Genomic DNA, 14,517 nt, shown 5'->3' on the forward strand with positions numbered 1-14,517 from the left:
CAGACACAGATGAAGGAAAAACATTTGCCCTCAGGGTGGAGATAATATTTAAACATTGAGCATCTTAAGAAAAAAAATTACTGGGTTGTTGTTGCCTTTTTTTCCTTTTCTTTCTTTTTTTACACACCTGTTCCAAAGGCAAAGGAAGCGTGGGGCTGGCAAGGGGTCCTGCAGGGACAGGACCCAGCAGCACTCCCTGCTCTGCCCTCCAAAGTCAGGGACCCGTCACCATAAAAGCAGCAATGATCCTGCTGACGCTGCCCCACACAGAGCTGGGCTGGCGGGGATGCAGCCAGCAAACGCTTCCAGGCAAAAAGGGGTTAAAAAAAAAAAAAAAAAAAGAAGAAAAATCCAAACCCACTTAGGAAAAAAAGAACCAAATGACCTCGAACCCCCTAGAAGGAGAATAAAAATTGCAGAACAGCAAGCAAATAAGCAAACGACCTTCTGGAGCCGGCACTGGAATTGTAACGGCGACAGCGGTGCACTCCCTTGGGTCGCCCATACCCGCAGAAAGCGCAGGACCCCCGAAGGCAGCTGCTCACTGCAGTAATTTGCTAGCGGGAGTTTGCTATCAGTAATGACCCACCCTACCCCAGTCGTTTTGGGGGGGGGGGTTCCCTGGGGGTGACGGCAGCCCCCACCTCCCGCATCCCTGGGGATGCCTCCTTGGGCATCCCCAGGCCAAGAGACACCCCACCCCACCCCCCCCCATCCCGCGCCGGACTGAGCCCCTGCCGGGAACGGGGTTATTCCCACCCGGCCCTGAGCCCCCGAGAGCCCCTGCCATCGAAGCAGACTTTATTACTACAAATCTTATTGCTTGCAGTGCCCCCCACCCCGGGGAACGGCCATCGCGGCCGGCCATGGGAGCTCACCGCCCCCCCCGGGGACCGTGGCCATCGGCCACGTCTGACATCGTCAAAATGAGATGAAGAGAAAGAGTTAATGCTTCAACTTTGATGTGACACAAAAAACCCCCAAACCAACCACCACCACCCCCCACCCCACCCCGTCCCGTCCCCCCACGCAATAGCCAGCCCTTTGGTTGCGGCACGCTGGGCAATACAGCCCCACCAACCGACACACCAGTCAGAACAAGGATCTGTGGAAAGCCCATGAAATAAATATTAAAAAAAACTATTTACAATATTAGATCTGTGAGCATGAAGTGAGAGAAAAATGCTTTTTTCTGCCCCAAAAAAGCTTAAAAAGTAGGTTAGCTTCCTGCCGCCTAGCACAACACTATCTTACATGGCACCTACACATAATATATATTCACATTTCATTTTAAAATTAGGTACTCTTACAAACAGACTTAGAAAACATTGGCTAGCATCGCAGCCCGAGGGACCACCCGGCCTCCGGACCCAGGCGGCGAATGCCGGCCGGCTGCATCCCAGCTCCTCCGGCTGCCCCCAAGCTGCCAACGTGCCCTGAATCGAAACCACCAGCTGCCCCCCTGCCGCCCCTCGGGGAGGGGGTGGAAGTGCTCGTGAAAGAGAGGGCTTGTCTGCGGGGAGGGGAGGAGGAAGGATGGGGACTGTGACTTCTGCTAAGCCTAGGGGTGAGCTTAATACAAACAAGAACTCCTGAGAACATCTTAGAACAGATGGATTCATTTCACAACCACCAAGCTAAAGGATGGGCCAAACGGACGCTACGACACACGGGGTGGGGGGACGCGCGCGATGCAGGGACGTCGTAGCCTCGTGGTTTGCTCAAAAAAACCTACCGCTACAAGAAAAGCTGCAGCGGTGTTCCCTGGCGGGGGAGCCTACCCCTGCCTCACTCCCGGGCCGTCCAGGATGTGGACCCAGCCAGCCCGAGGATGTGGACCCGAGGACGCCTTGGCTGGGGCTCAGCCCTCATCCCCCGGCACGACCGCCGGTGGTGGGAGGGTGAGAGCCCGAGCCGGACGGCAGCACACACCTCCCTGCTGCCCCAGGCACTACCCATGCCTGCGGGAGGCTGGGAACTGCGGCTTTCCCAGTCGCCTTCAACTGGGAATGCAGTTGTCAGGCTGAAAGAATACGAGCTGGAGAGAGAAACTGTCCATCAGTTAAAGCAGGGCAGCGGTACATCTGTGTCCTTCTGAGACTGCGTCTCTATTTCCCAGGAGGTTACTAGGGGCTGGGAGACCTTTTGGAAACACCGGCATTTCCAGAGGTGCCCGGCGAGCGGCTGGGACACGAGCTGGGCTGCAGCCTCGCTCACCTGCACGCTGGCAAAAAGCAGCTTGGGCAGCCCACCAGCCCGCTCGATCCAGCGCTGCACGGCTGCCCCCGGCACGGCGGGGATGGGGACACGGAGAGCAGCGGGGATGAGTTCATCCCCGCTCTCCCAGCTCACAGAGGATGACCAGCAACGTGGCAGAAAGTTTGCTGAAAGCGTCAGAGCCGGCTAAACAGCTCTTTGGAGAAGGTTTGCTGCAAATGCGTTTCACTGATGTGTTGGCAGTCGAGCACAGAAACACCACTGCACGCAGCAAACACGAGCAAAAAGGACCTCATTAGTGATGAAATAGCAATGAATATAAACATGTGCGCACCTTGGATGTACTGCACGTACCCTGTCAGCAGAGGAACCCATTCTAGGGCTGGCACTGCTGGACAATACCCTAACAGCGACTGACAGAAGGAGCCATCCTGGGCTCAAACTGCTCTTGATGCAGCCCTCAACCCCCCGACAGATAAATTTTGCCTCTGAGCTCAGCAAATCCAGTCCCTCCTGGAGATTAGGGAAGATGGTGAGCTCCTGACTATGTAAGTGTGAAGACCTGGAGATGCCGATGACAAGGTGAGAGAGGAAAAGGTAACCACGCAAATGAGAGAGGGGGACTGGCAGCAGAGGGACAGCAAGGACATCTGTGGAGGTGCAGAGCTAAGAAGACGCTGCTCCTGCTACATGGACCGGGGAGCTGGGCTGGAGACTAGTTTCAAGATGAGGATGAGAAAGTGGCCAGCAAGGAAAGCCAAAGTTACAGAAAGAGGAGAGGTCTGTTTTGTGGGACACAGCACTTGTCCTGACATCGGGGCTGAGGACGCAGAGCTGCAGGGTGGCCCAGAGGAGGGGGAGCGCAGTGAGGCTGCGGAGCTGAGGATGGCACTGTGGTAGTGCCAGCGGGCAGCTCTGCACCCCAGCAAACGGAAATGCACTTGATGCCGGTGCGGAAGAAGGCGATAAATCGTGTTGCTTATTTCCTTCCATTCATTAAGATCATCTGCAGCTCCCTGGGCATGCCTTGCATTGCGGAGAAGCTGCATTTATTGGAAACAGGCTGCTGGAAAGCAGGGGCCGTGCCTCAGCAGCGCACCACCGCTGCCTCGCTGCAGAACGAAGAGAAACGAGTAGTGCGTGTCCCAAGTCATTAATAAAGAGCAACAGGTTATATATATGCTATTAGCTCTGCTTATATTTTGTCTCCTGTGCACGGTTACAGCTGAAACGTGGCTGCGTGGAGAGAGGAAATCAGAAGTAAATTGGGAAGAGAGCAATGCAACACGAGGGCTGAGTGGGAAAAAAAGAAAAAGGAGAAAAAAATTCAAACGTGAGCATTGATAACGAAAATGGAGCTACCCAGGCAATGCCACCCTGCCAGGCAGTCACCTCACACGCAGATCAGGCACCTTAAAGAATTTGCTAGCAAATTAAATTGAAATTTAATTTTCTACCAAATTACAGCATTCCCCCTTCCTGCCCCAAAATAAAGCACTCACAGAAGCAAGTGTGAAGCACATTAAAAGCAGGTCCTGTAGTCAGCAAGACCTGGAAGCTACTACCAGTGTCAAGTGGAGAACACACACAGGAGAGGCAGAGGGGCCAAAGACAGCATCTCCCGGAGCAGTGACAGCAAGGAAAGGAGCCTGGCAAGGAGCTGGGGGTTCCTCAGAGCAGAAAGCCATAATGCTTCTCTAGAGATGACGACCACCCCAGCCTACCTCACCCCTGGGGCACCCTCCCCTGGAGTGACCCAAGGGATTGCAGGAATCTGTAATTGGGAGAACTTGTACTAAAGCACCAATATTCCCACCTCGAGGTGGGCTGGAGAGCTCATGCCTCCAGTGCTTGCTGCAGTAACTCAGCCACAGGTGATGGCTTCACCCTACCCATCCCTTGGCAAACAAGCCTGCTCTCTGGAAAAACTACCTGTGCGAGTGAAACCCACCACTCAGCGCGGCAGCTGCGGGAGGAAACGCTCCTGCCAGCTCCTCGCAAACAGCACGATGCAGAGAACAATCACCCTGGTTTTCCTCAAAATTGTAATTTTTAAATAAGGGGGAGTTGTCGGGAGGAAAGGAGGAGGCAGAGAGCAGAGCAGCTCTGAGCAGGGTTTATGTGCCCAGCCGGGAAGAGCCCTGCAGAGGCTGCGGCGCCAGGGACCAGACCCAAGGCCAGCGGAGCAGGGAGCCAGAGGGGGCCCTGCTGAGAAGACACCAGACCACCTCACCCCTGGGACAGCCCGGCGTGGCACGTCCTGCAAATCCGCTGCTCCCTGTCCCTGCAGACGCCCAAGGTGCTGCTCTGCCGTCTGCCCGCCGGAGCCAGGCGCCCACGAGGGACATGCAGCGCACGCCTGGCCTGGGCTGGTCCCAGGCAGCAGGTTGGGGCAATTGAATTTAAAAATGGTTTTCTTTGAAAAAAACCTCAGAATTATTTGCATTCTCTTAATTCATTTTCTGAAGACAAGAATAACAATCTACAGCCCAGCCCAGAACCCTCTTTTCAGCCCCATTCCTGACACAAAACACACGCCCTAACTTTCCTCATTAAAGGGAGCAGAAATTCAGATTTACACCTACAAGGCACAGCCCAGCTCCCGTTAGACATCAGTAGGATCTTTGCACAGATTTCATGAGTGTTACTCTTTGCACGGGACATGCCGGATCTAACGTGGGAAAGCCAGGGCTTGCTGAACGCCCCTGGCATCCCCCAGGGAGGGACAGAACTGCTGGCTGAAGGTGATGGGAGTCTGGGACAAGCTGCAGGCACTTTGAGTATCAGGCCACGTTGCCTGCACACTGCCCAGCATGGCCAATGCCACCTCGCTCCCTCCCGGAGCCCTGCAACTCTTACAGCATCTGCTGACAGGGCTTTGTCCCACGGGGACCTGCTTTCAGCACAGAAAAGCTCCATCAACCAAGCTGAAACACAGCAATGCGAAGGAAAACTACAGATCAAGAATGGAAGTTGAAAGGGGTGGGAGGAATACGGTTTTCCTTTTAGCATCTCTGATTTCTCCCCGTGACGGGTTCTGGCCATTCCTCTCTGGCGTGGATGCCTGACAGGGACACTGCTGGGAACCTCAGCGCGCTGATCCCGCCACCGCCTAAGCCAAGCAGCGCACACCGAACTGGGACAGATGCCCAGATGCTGCTCCGCTCCGGCACCAGTGTGACACCTGCCATCTCCCACCCTTGCCACGCTGAGCCACTGGTGCTGGTGGAGCCCTAGAGCAATGGAAGGCAGCCAGGAGGCTGGAACCGCAGCACCTCACCTAGAAAGCCTCTCTCTACTTGCTTTGTCAAGGTTTTTATCGTAATGAGGTTCCCACTCCCAGAAGCACAGAGGATGGAGAGCAGGACAGCCTGCATTTACCAGCAGATAAAAAACCGAAAGAGAGCAAGAACGAGGGAAAGCCCCGAGGAGCGCTCGGCGCGTGGTGCCTGGCATGGCTCTGCACGCGCAGCCCGGCGCAGGCGCGTCAGGAGCGATGGCGAAGGATGGGGAAAGGGGGGTTTGCGGCAGGGGAGCGATGCGAGGAGCGGAGGTAAGAGGGGTGCTCACATGCACGCCCGGCACAGGGGAAGGAGGGGAAATCCCAGGCCTGCGTGCCTGCAGAGAAGCTGCTCCAGGCGGAGGGAAGAGGAGGACCATAAAAGTATGGATGGAGAAGCAAGAGGGAAAGACAACCTGTAAGAAAGGTACAGATCAATCATTTAACTGCCATCAGTGCCCTCCTGCCTCACACCTCTCCTGAAATGCTTTTAAATCTTTTCTGATGGAATGTTTGACATATTTAATGCATGCAGTAAAAATTAAAGTAATAGATAACTTCATATTAATCTGTACAGGGACTGACAGGCTAGATTTAATCACTTTCTAGCTGTTCAGAGAGTTAACTTATTCTAGCATGATTCAAAGGAAAGGTAAAGGATTTTTTTTTTTTTAAATCAGCCATTTCATAGTAAGAGAAAAATGTGCCGCAGCCTCGTGTGCGTCAGCACTGGGGGAAGGGAATACCTGCAAGAGAGCCAGAGGTGCCCTGCGAAGGGCGTGCGAATCTCAAATGCCTTGCTTCATCCTCTATACTAAACGGGTACAATGAAAGATTTAAAGATGATTATCTGCTTTCCACCTCCAGTCCATGGGCTTTGGGATCTGGGGTTCAATGCCAACCATGAAAAGCAACTCCAATTGCAGCTGAGCCTTCTCCAGCCTCTGTCCCCAGGGCAGGCGTCTCTCGAATGCGTGGCCTGCCCCGGAGCCTTGCTCTCAGCAGGGACGAGGAGCTGCGCAAGGACCAGCAAGCAGCTGTTAAAGGTCAGGCGACCCCACAGCCCATGCAGTGCCCTCTCAGGCATTGCTGTTTTCTGCACGGGAGGAGGCTTGCACCGGGATTTGTGCAAACAGACTTCATGCAGCAACACGAAAGTGAAGCCGTGGAGATGCAATGGCTGAGCAGGGTCCTTTCCCCGAGCGCAGACTGCAGCAGTCCCTTCTCAGCCACTGAGCATCCCTGCCTGGCACAGCCACGCACCCTGTGCACTTCTAGCAGGTTTTTCTCGGAGGTGCTAGGCACCGTGACCCTGTTCTGCCACTGCAGACCCCCAGTTGGCTTTTAAACGTGCTGCAGAGGCTTGCAAGGGAGCCCTGCAAAGGTGTCGTGAAGGACAGGGCAGAGGCTTGGCTGCTTTCAGACTCCACAGCACCAGACATAGGCAAGGACAAACCAACCGCACCTCGCTAGTAAAAGAATGAAATGTAAATTACAGTAAAAAATAAACTTAAGTCAGTCCCTTCTCTCAACCCTATTCCAACTGCAAATCCTGGCTTAGGAGGGTGCTAGGCAAGACGTGCACAAGAGCATAGGGTGAAGGCCAGGTCTCCCCTGCTGCAGAGCACCAACATCAGAAGGAGCTCGAGCCCATAAAAATGGAGAGGTTCAACCTTCAGCAAAGCGCTGCGGAAACTGCTTTGCCGTCAGAGACTACAGAAATCACCACGAGTGCAGCAAAATGGGAGAAGGAAGTCTGTCCAAAAGCAGGGCACGGCAGGACCGCTTCATCCCTGAAGCCAGCAAGAAATAAAGACGGATACAGCCCAGCGCGCCTGCCCGGCAGCAGTGGATGTGGCAGCCTGGTACCCGCAGCATCTCCTCCGCTGCCTCCACCTGAGCGGGAGCTCCCCACCCCAGGGGCTGTGCAACAGGGGAGCGAGGCAGCCATCAGCAGTACACACACCAGTAGCTAATTAATACTTTTATGCAGGTAACAGTATGGGACACCAGCAGCTGCTACTAATGAACTGACGAAGGACAAATTCACCTTTCTCTCCCTCAGTAATGGGAAATGGTTTTGGTTTTGCTTTAAATGCCACTAAAGACAGACAGAAGGAGGACTCTGAAGGAAAGGGAAATGTTTGCGTGCACCCAAAGGCTGCCAAAAGCTACTTCATGTGCACGAAGGTGGTTTTCTTTCTGCTACAGTACAAGTGCTTGTGCCTCAAGTATAAAACGCAAGCCTCCAAATCACACAGACGAGCTTCTTATTTTTATTTTTAAAGTGATAAATAAGGCACTGTACTTTTAACTAAAACTGCCTGGTTCCAAGTTTAAAAAAAAAACCCAAGGAACGTTCAAACTGCAGAAACTTCCTTCTGAACAGCAGAGCCAGACAGGCCGACCTCTTCTCTGTCCGAGACCCATCTGCTGATGCCTAAAATCACGGGCGTTATCCTTTAACTGCGGATTTTTAAAGGCTTGCTACAGCTTATAAAAGCAGCTTTAGTTAATGCATGGTAAAGGGTTACTACTATACATCAGTTTTGTACATGGCTACCGGTTCTTTGCTATTTCGGATCCAGTCGTGAGCGCTTGCTGTGCGAACAGTCCACTTTTGCCCTCAGCTTCCTCTTGCCCTGTGACCCGCTGCTCTCCTGCATCTTCTTCATGGACCTCGTCAGGGTCTTCCCACCGCTGGGCTTCTTGTTGGCCATCTTCTGCGACCGCGTGGAAGACTCACCCAGGGGCTTCTGCTTTGGGGACTTGGCCAGCTCCTCGTGGCCGGGGAGCAGCATGGCCCGTCTGCTCGTGTTCTCCTTGCCCTTCCGCATGGGGAGCCGCACCTTCTCCAGCTGCCTTTTCGGGGCTCTCTTCTCTTTCAAAGACATTTTTCTAGCCAGCTTATTGCTCCTCTCCATGGCAGCCTGCTTTCGGGTGGCGGGAGCTTTTGCGCTGACTTCCGAATGCTTTATTTTACTGGCCTTCTTGGCAGGCAGCTTGTCCTTGGTGGAGGAGCCGGACCGCTCCTGGGTGCTCCCGCTCTCCTTCAGCATCCTCTTCTTCCTGCTGAGCTGGAGATCCGCTTTGGGGAAGGGGTCCTCCTGGGACCTGCTCTTCCCCTTCCGCCCCTTCCCCGTCCCATCCACTGAGGGAGACTTAGCAGGAAAGGCGTCTGCTTTGATCTGCAAGGCCAGCTTTGGAGACATCAGTGGGTTGATGCACACGCTTTTCCTGCTCTGCTTGCTCTCCAGGGATGGGTGGTCCCCTGGGCCGTCGCTCTTCTTCTCTGCCTTCACCACGCGGTGCTGGGCTCGCAGCTTGCCCCGCAGGTTGGAGTACTTGCGCAGGATCCTGGTGCTGGCTTGCGTGGGCAAGCTGGGGGCAGGCTGGATGGTTTTATCTTCGCTCAGGTCCTCGGCACCGGCATCGGTGGGAGACATCTGGCTAGGAGCGGTGGCTTCTTCAGCCTCTGCTTTATCAGCGTTCTCCCGAATTTTGGCCCAAAGCTTTTGGTTCTTCAGGTTATTCCGAGCCGGGGTAGTGGCAGCAAACTTCTTAAGGTGTTTTTTCAAACGCTCAGCTTGCAGTGAGCTGGGGTAGAGATTGGAAGAGGAATATTTCTGCATGGGGACTTTGATGGGGGGGATCTCCCCTGGGAGACGGGTGTTGAGTTTCTTCACGATCACTAGAGACCTGGTTTCGGTTGTCTCCAGAAACCACTGGCAGATGTCAGACAGCTTAAAGGCCTTCATAAACAGCATCTGGACAGGAGAAAGTTTCTGCACTTCCAGTGAGCCTCTACTTTTCCGTGTCCTCTTCTTGCTTTTCCAAATCTCTTTCAGCTTGTCGGCTTTGTTCTTTACCTTGGGGGTTGGCTGCATCTCCTTCTCCAGCTGAATCCAGCCCTTCTGAACTTTCATGTACTGGGTGTTGAACTCGGCAATGAGTTCCTGGTTCTCCTCTTCAGCACACCACTCCATGAACTTTGGTTTGCTGTCAGCCATGTCTATGTCCTCCAACGCCGAGGAGTCGTCATTCCCTGAACTGCATTCGTCCCTTGGTTTGGGGATCGCTTGCAAAGACTCCTTCCCTGGTGTACTCTTTTTTGCGGTGTCTACAGATATGGGCATGTGTCTTAAGTTATAAAACTGCAGGGCGACCTTTTTATGCTTCGCAGCCTTTGCTGGAAGATGCTTGCTTCCACCTCTGCTGCTGGGACACAGAGACGAATTGGCCACTGGCTCGTAGCTCTCCAGCTTGCCCGTGTCCATAGCACTGTTGGAGCTCTCCTCGTACTTTGCGCTGGCATCGCCTCGTTTCACATCCACTTGCTCGGCATCATTTGCAGGCATGGTGCTCTCCTCCGGAGGGAGGAGAATGCTTTGCCTCTCGGCATCAGCCTGAACGCTGATTTCCAGCATCTCACCCGGTTGACTTTGGCTGCCACTAGCAGCGGGGTCGTCTTTAGAGGAATTTTCTCCCTCTGCTGCAGTCTCTTTTGCTAAGATGCTTTTATAGGTTTGTCTGGTAGTGACACTATTCTCCTCGCCTGGCCGCTGCTCAGCGATGCTCTCTGGAGCCTGGCTGGTGCCCAGCCCCTCGCTGGTTTTGAGCAGCACGTTGGGGAAGCAGTCGTTTGGGAAATGCATGGATGCTGCCCCATCCAGGTGCACTTCCCTCTTGAACCTCTTAGCGCCAGGGCTCTTGGAGAGTTTGATCTGAAGGCAAGGAAGCTGCACAGAGCTGGAAGAAGCAGTGTCCTCAGCACTGCCCTCGGCAGGTGACTGGGATTGCTGGCTTCGGAGACGCCGGTCCGATGCCACAAGCACTCTCCTGCCTTTCTTTCGCTTCTTGTCTAGGCTGTCTTTGGAAGAGACAGAGTCTTTCCCTGCAGTGTCTGAGCCATCAGGTTCAGGCGGCGTTTCCCCTTCAATGGGCTCTTTTTCACCTTCTGGGCTGTTATTCGGCACTGCCTCCCCTTCCAAGATTTCGGGGAGGGCTGTGCTGGCTGGCACAGCCTCCTCTTGCTCAAGGGAGCCGTCACCCACCATGCCCGATAATTCGGCTTCTGTTTCAGCATCAATGCTTTTGTTCACATCCACACACTGCAAGGTGGCAGGGGGCTCTGGGGGGCTCCCCCTGTCCATGGTAGCAGGGGGCTCATCAGGAACCTGCTGGCCTGGAGAGCGCGGGGAGGGCTCTGCCGGACACAGCCCGCAGGGCTCCGCATCGCCCGCGCCTGGAAGCTGGGCAGGATCCCTGGCGCCATCATGGGCCAGGGGTGCTGTGTCCGCAGCAGCGGAGGGCTGCAAGGGGGACTTTGGCTCCAGGCTGGCGGGGAGGTCCGGATCAGTTTGTACATCGGAGCCTGGGCAACCTTTCTCCCCGCCGGGTGCTTCTGAGACGGGAAGGGCAGCAAAATCTGCAGCCTGCCCACCGCTGCTGCCATCCTCCGGAGGAGCCTCCCAGGGGACAGTGCCTCCCGCTCTCGTCCCCCCTCCTTCGGCAGGAGGGGAGCCGGGGGGCGGCGAGCCGGCTGAGCTGTCCTCTTTCTGGGGGCTGGGTGGAGCAGAGAGGGAGAAGAAGGGCACGGCTATAGCGGCTTCCCTCGACCGCAGCGCCCGGGTATCCCGGGGCTGCACGGAGCCTGGTTCAGCTCTCTCTTTCATTTCTCGGCTGGTTGGTCCCCCTTTAGCCAGGAGCCTCAGGGAAACCCTCTTCTCGCCTTCCCTTTCTGCCCCCGCAGACCCTCCCACCGAGAGCACCAGGGGCGGCTTAGCGCTTACGAGGGTCTCTGTTCGCAGTGCCGGGTTGCTCCCCCTCTCCTCCGCCCGGGAGCTCTTAACCAGCGTGCGGACAGTCGGGAGCTCGCAGCACTCCCCGTTGAAGTAGTACCCCCGTGTGCTCTTCCTCGCCGTCTTGCGGGACGACACCGACCGCTGGCTCTCGAAATGGCACTCGGTGATGGGCTGGCTGATGTAGACCACGTCGCACTGGTTGTCATAGTCGTTGATCCTCAGCCCCGATGCCTTCTTGCTCTTCCGAGTGGATCTGAGGGCGGCTGCCTTGGCGCGGGGGTGCCCGCTGGGGGTCCGGTGGGCGGCTGGCGCGGCGCCGGCGGGCAGCCAGCCCTCTTTGGACTTGTCGAGCGGGCCCTTGTCGGCTGGGTGCAGGTGGCAGCCTGCCTTGCCCTTCGCCACGGTGTGCAGGTGGTTTTCTTGCTTTGGTCTCGCATCTTGTTCTTTTGCGTCTAAGTCCTGGTGCAAAGATGCTTTCGAGCTGCATTGCAAAGTGTTCTCTTTGTCGGCTCTGCGAGGGGGGGTCACCGCAAAGCCGGGATCCCAGGACTCTTCCGGCAGAGCTCTGAAAGAGCTCTTTTGGGACCCCAGACAGCTGTCTAAGCTGTCCTCGCTGCCATTCACATTTGCCACTTTGACCGAGATATAACCTTCCACGAGAGTCTTACCTGCTAGGTGCTCTTTATTGTCCTCACACTTTCTGACACCGGCTTCTTGCTCGTGTCCAGCAGCTTGCTGCCCTTCCAGGCTCTTTGCGGCATGATGGAAATTCAAAGAGGCAGAGTTCAACGTGCTGAGGTATCCTTGGGTGGAGCTATCCTTTGGACTAGCAGAACGAAGCCTGGTGACGGGGAGCTCAGAGAATTCCCTTCTCAAAGCAGGACTGGAGCTCTCTGCTCTGTCCAGAGACTTCAGCTCTGCCGGCTGCTTCGGGGCTTGTCCTGTAACATGCAGGGGGCCATCGGACCCCGACTGTCCTGGGTCTGAGGAATAAGGGGGCTTTGATTCAGTACAAGTAGCACCCTTATCCTGATTTTCAGTGCTTCGCTGGCTACAACCAGAGCCACAAGTAGAGGCCTCCATGCTCTCGGATTCAGACAACTGCTGGCCTTCAGAGTCTGGTTGTACTTCAGTGTATATGTCGTTTAGCACACGAATGAATTGCTTCTGGTGATGTGTACAGAGTCTGACCATAAACTTTTCCAGTGGAGACTTCGGCTGATTGTTAGAGTCTATTGCTATTGTCTCTGCTGCATCCTCACTAGAGAGACAAAGAAAGAAGCAATCAGTAACATGTCCCAGGGAATAAATTTTTATGCTGCAAAACTGGAATAACCCTTCTCCTCCCACTCAGGCATATCGCTTGCCTGACCTCCAGGTGAGATCAAGCACCCTGCTGTCGCGGGGCTGGCAGGTGTCCCTTCAGTCCCCAGCACGCACACCTACGTATGCATACTGCTCGCAGGACACGGACTGCGCTTTTGTTTGTCTCCCACTGCCAGAGCACCCATAATTACACTTCTGCCTAGGACATCCTGGTGTGTAGGCACCACGTGACACATTCAAAGCAAACCTAAATTTCCCAGTGAGAATCAGATTTAGTATCTGCACAGTGCTGGGTGTAGAAGGCCCAGCACGTCTGGGACCAACCAGGACGACTGCACACCTCTGCATGCTCGACCTGCACAGTCAGGCTGGGTGGGAGCAGAGCAGCGTCCCAGCTAGGCAGCCAGATGCCAGAAGTCTTGAACTACTGGAAGTCTTCAAATTCTGCTTACGTCTTGGTGGCAGAAGATGGGTCTAGGGCAAACTGAGCAGATTTGAGCCTCCTCTGCAAACGGTGCAGAACTTCTGGCGAGCTCCCAGCCTGCAGGACGTGCAGGCAGCAATGCACCCTTGCGTGGTGCGGTGCCTTGCCACTTGCGCTGACCTTTGATTTACTGCCATTTAATAAAGTGGCTCTGCAGCTGATGGGTTGACTGTCAGCGTGCAGTGGTGGCTCAGAAAAGTGTGCTTCCACAACGCAGGATCACTGCCACTAGCTGCCTCTCCAACAAAGGCGATTATCATTTACCTGCTTGGCAGAGGCAATTAATTAGGACTTATTGGTGGAGAGGTTCAGGGGTAATTACCCAGTGTTTGCATGAACTTGTTAGAAGTGCAACGCCAGGCACTGTTATGGAGACCGTATCTGTTCCCAATGGCAGCACAGGCAATTCCCACCCCGTCCCTGCCACGCCGAGGGGGCTGCGCGCCTTGGCACCCATGCTGTTTGGCACAGGATCTTTGCCAGCAACGGCGGGTTGCTCTGCACTTTGCACCTCCTGGCCTTGTACCAGAGGAGTGACAGTCGCTTCCCCCCACTACAGCCTTGCTCTCCCCTCCCCCAGCATCGGACACCGACCTCGCTCGCTTGGCTGGGTCAAGGGGGGCAACGCTTATCGCAGGGTTCGAGGCCAGGGTGGGGAAAAGCAGCTTTATCTAGAGTGAATTTTCCCTCCCAATGCTGCCAAGCAGACAGGGAGGAAGAGCCCCGGGTCAGAGGAGCCGTCAGTGGAGAGGAGGAGGAGGGAAAGCCAGGGACTGGAGCTGGCCATGCTCGGTGGCAGCCGGCGTGCTGGAGCTGGCCCCGGGCAGCCCTCACCTGCTGCTTACTTACTGCTTGCTGGCTGCTTGCTTTGAACTGACAAGCGCCAGGGAGGCACCTCCAGCAACCCGCTTCCCCCGGCGCCTGGGGTCCGCTCCCAAACTCGGCAAAGGGCAGGGAAAGGCGCCCGGGGGCCGCTTCGGGCGCCAGGCTGGCCAGGTGGCACCCGGTCTCCTCTTCACCCAGAAAAACTCAGCTGCAGCCAAGCCTGCCCTGCGCATCTGCTAGCCAGCCCTTTGCTTTCCAGTTTGCCCAAATTTTTAAGCATAACAAGGCTTTGCCTCTCAATCACAGCCACTCAGTTTCCTTAAAGGCTTCTCGGGCAAGGTTTTCCCAAAACCGCCCGGAAAGGCTAAGTGAGCTCAGCTCGCCGAATGTGCTCCAGCACCTCCAGAACGTACTCCCGGGGTTAGCGATAAACAACGTACCTTGAGACTGCTTTACTACACCTGGGCGAGAAAAACGCCCACCAGCAACCGTTTCGACTTGTTCTACCTGGTGATTCGATGACTTTCAATTTGCAATGCCTGGGATTAATTTAAATAAAAATGCTCAGGTACAACCTGGCC

At 55.2% G+C, this 14,517-nt stretch overlaps 1 protein-coding gene across 7 annotated transcripts in view; it reads right to left on the reverse strand.

Moving 5' to 3' along the window:
* Positions 1-728: 728 nt before the first annotated feature.
* LCOR (ligand dependent nuclear receptor corepressor) overlaps positions 729-14,517 on the reverse strand; it is an 88,750-nt gene continuing 74,961 nt past the window's right edge. For all 7 annotated transcript variants that reach the window (XM_087764895.1, XM_087764893.1, XM_087764891.1 and 4 more), the window contains one exon: positions 729-12,562. In XM_087764895.1, the coding sequence (XP_087621021.1) occupies positions 8,071-12,562 (4,492 nt within the window). In that variant the 3' untranslated portion in view covers positions 729-8,070. The remainder of the gene's footprint in view (positions 12,563-14,517) is intronic.

This window comes from Nipponia nippon, unplaced genomic scaffold (genome assembly GCF_047370975.1).
Source record: "Nipponia nippon isolate SJK-2023a ecotype South Korea unplaced genomic scaffold, ASM4737097v1 scaffold_3, whole genome shotgun sequence".
Lineage (NCBI taxonomy): Eukaryota > Metazoa > Chordata > Aves > Pelecaniformes > Threskiornithidae > Nipponia > Nipponia nippon.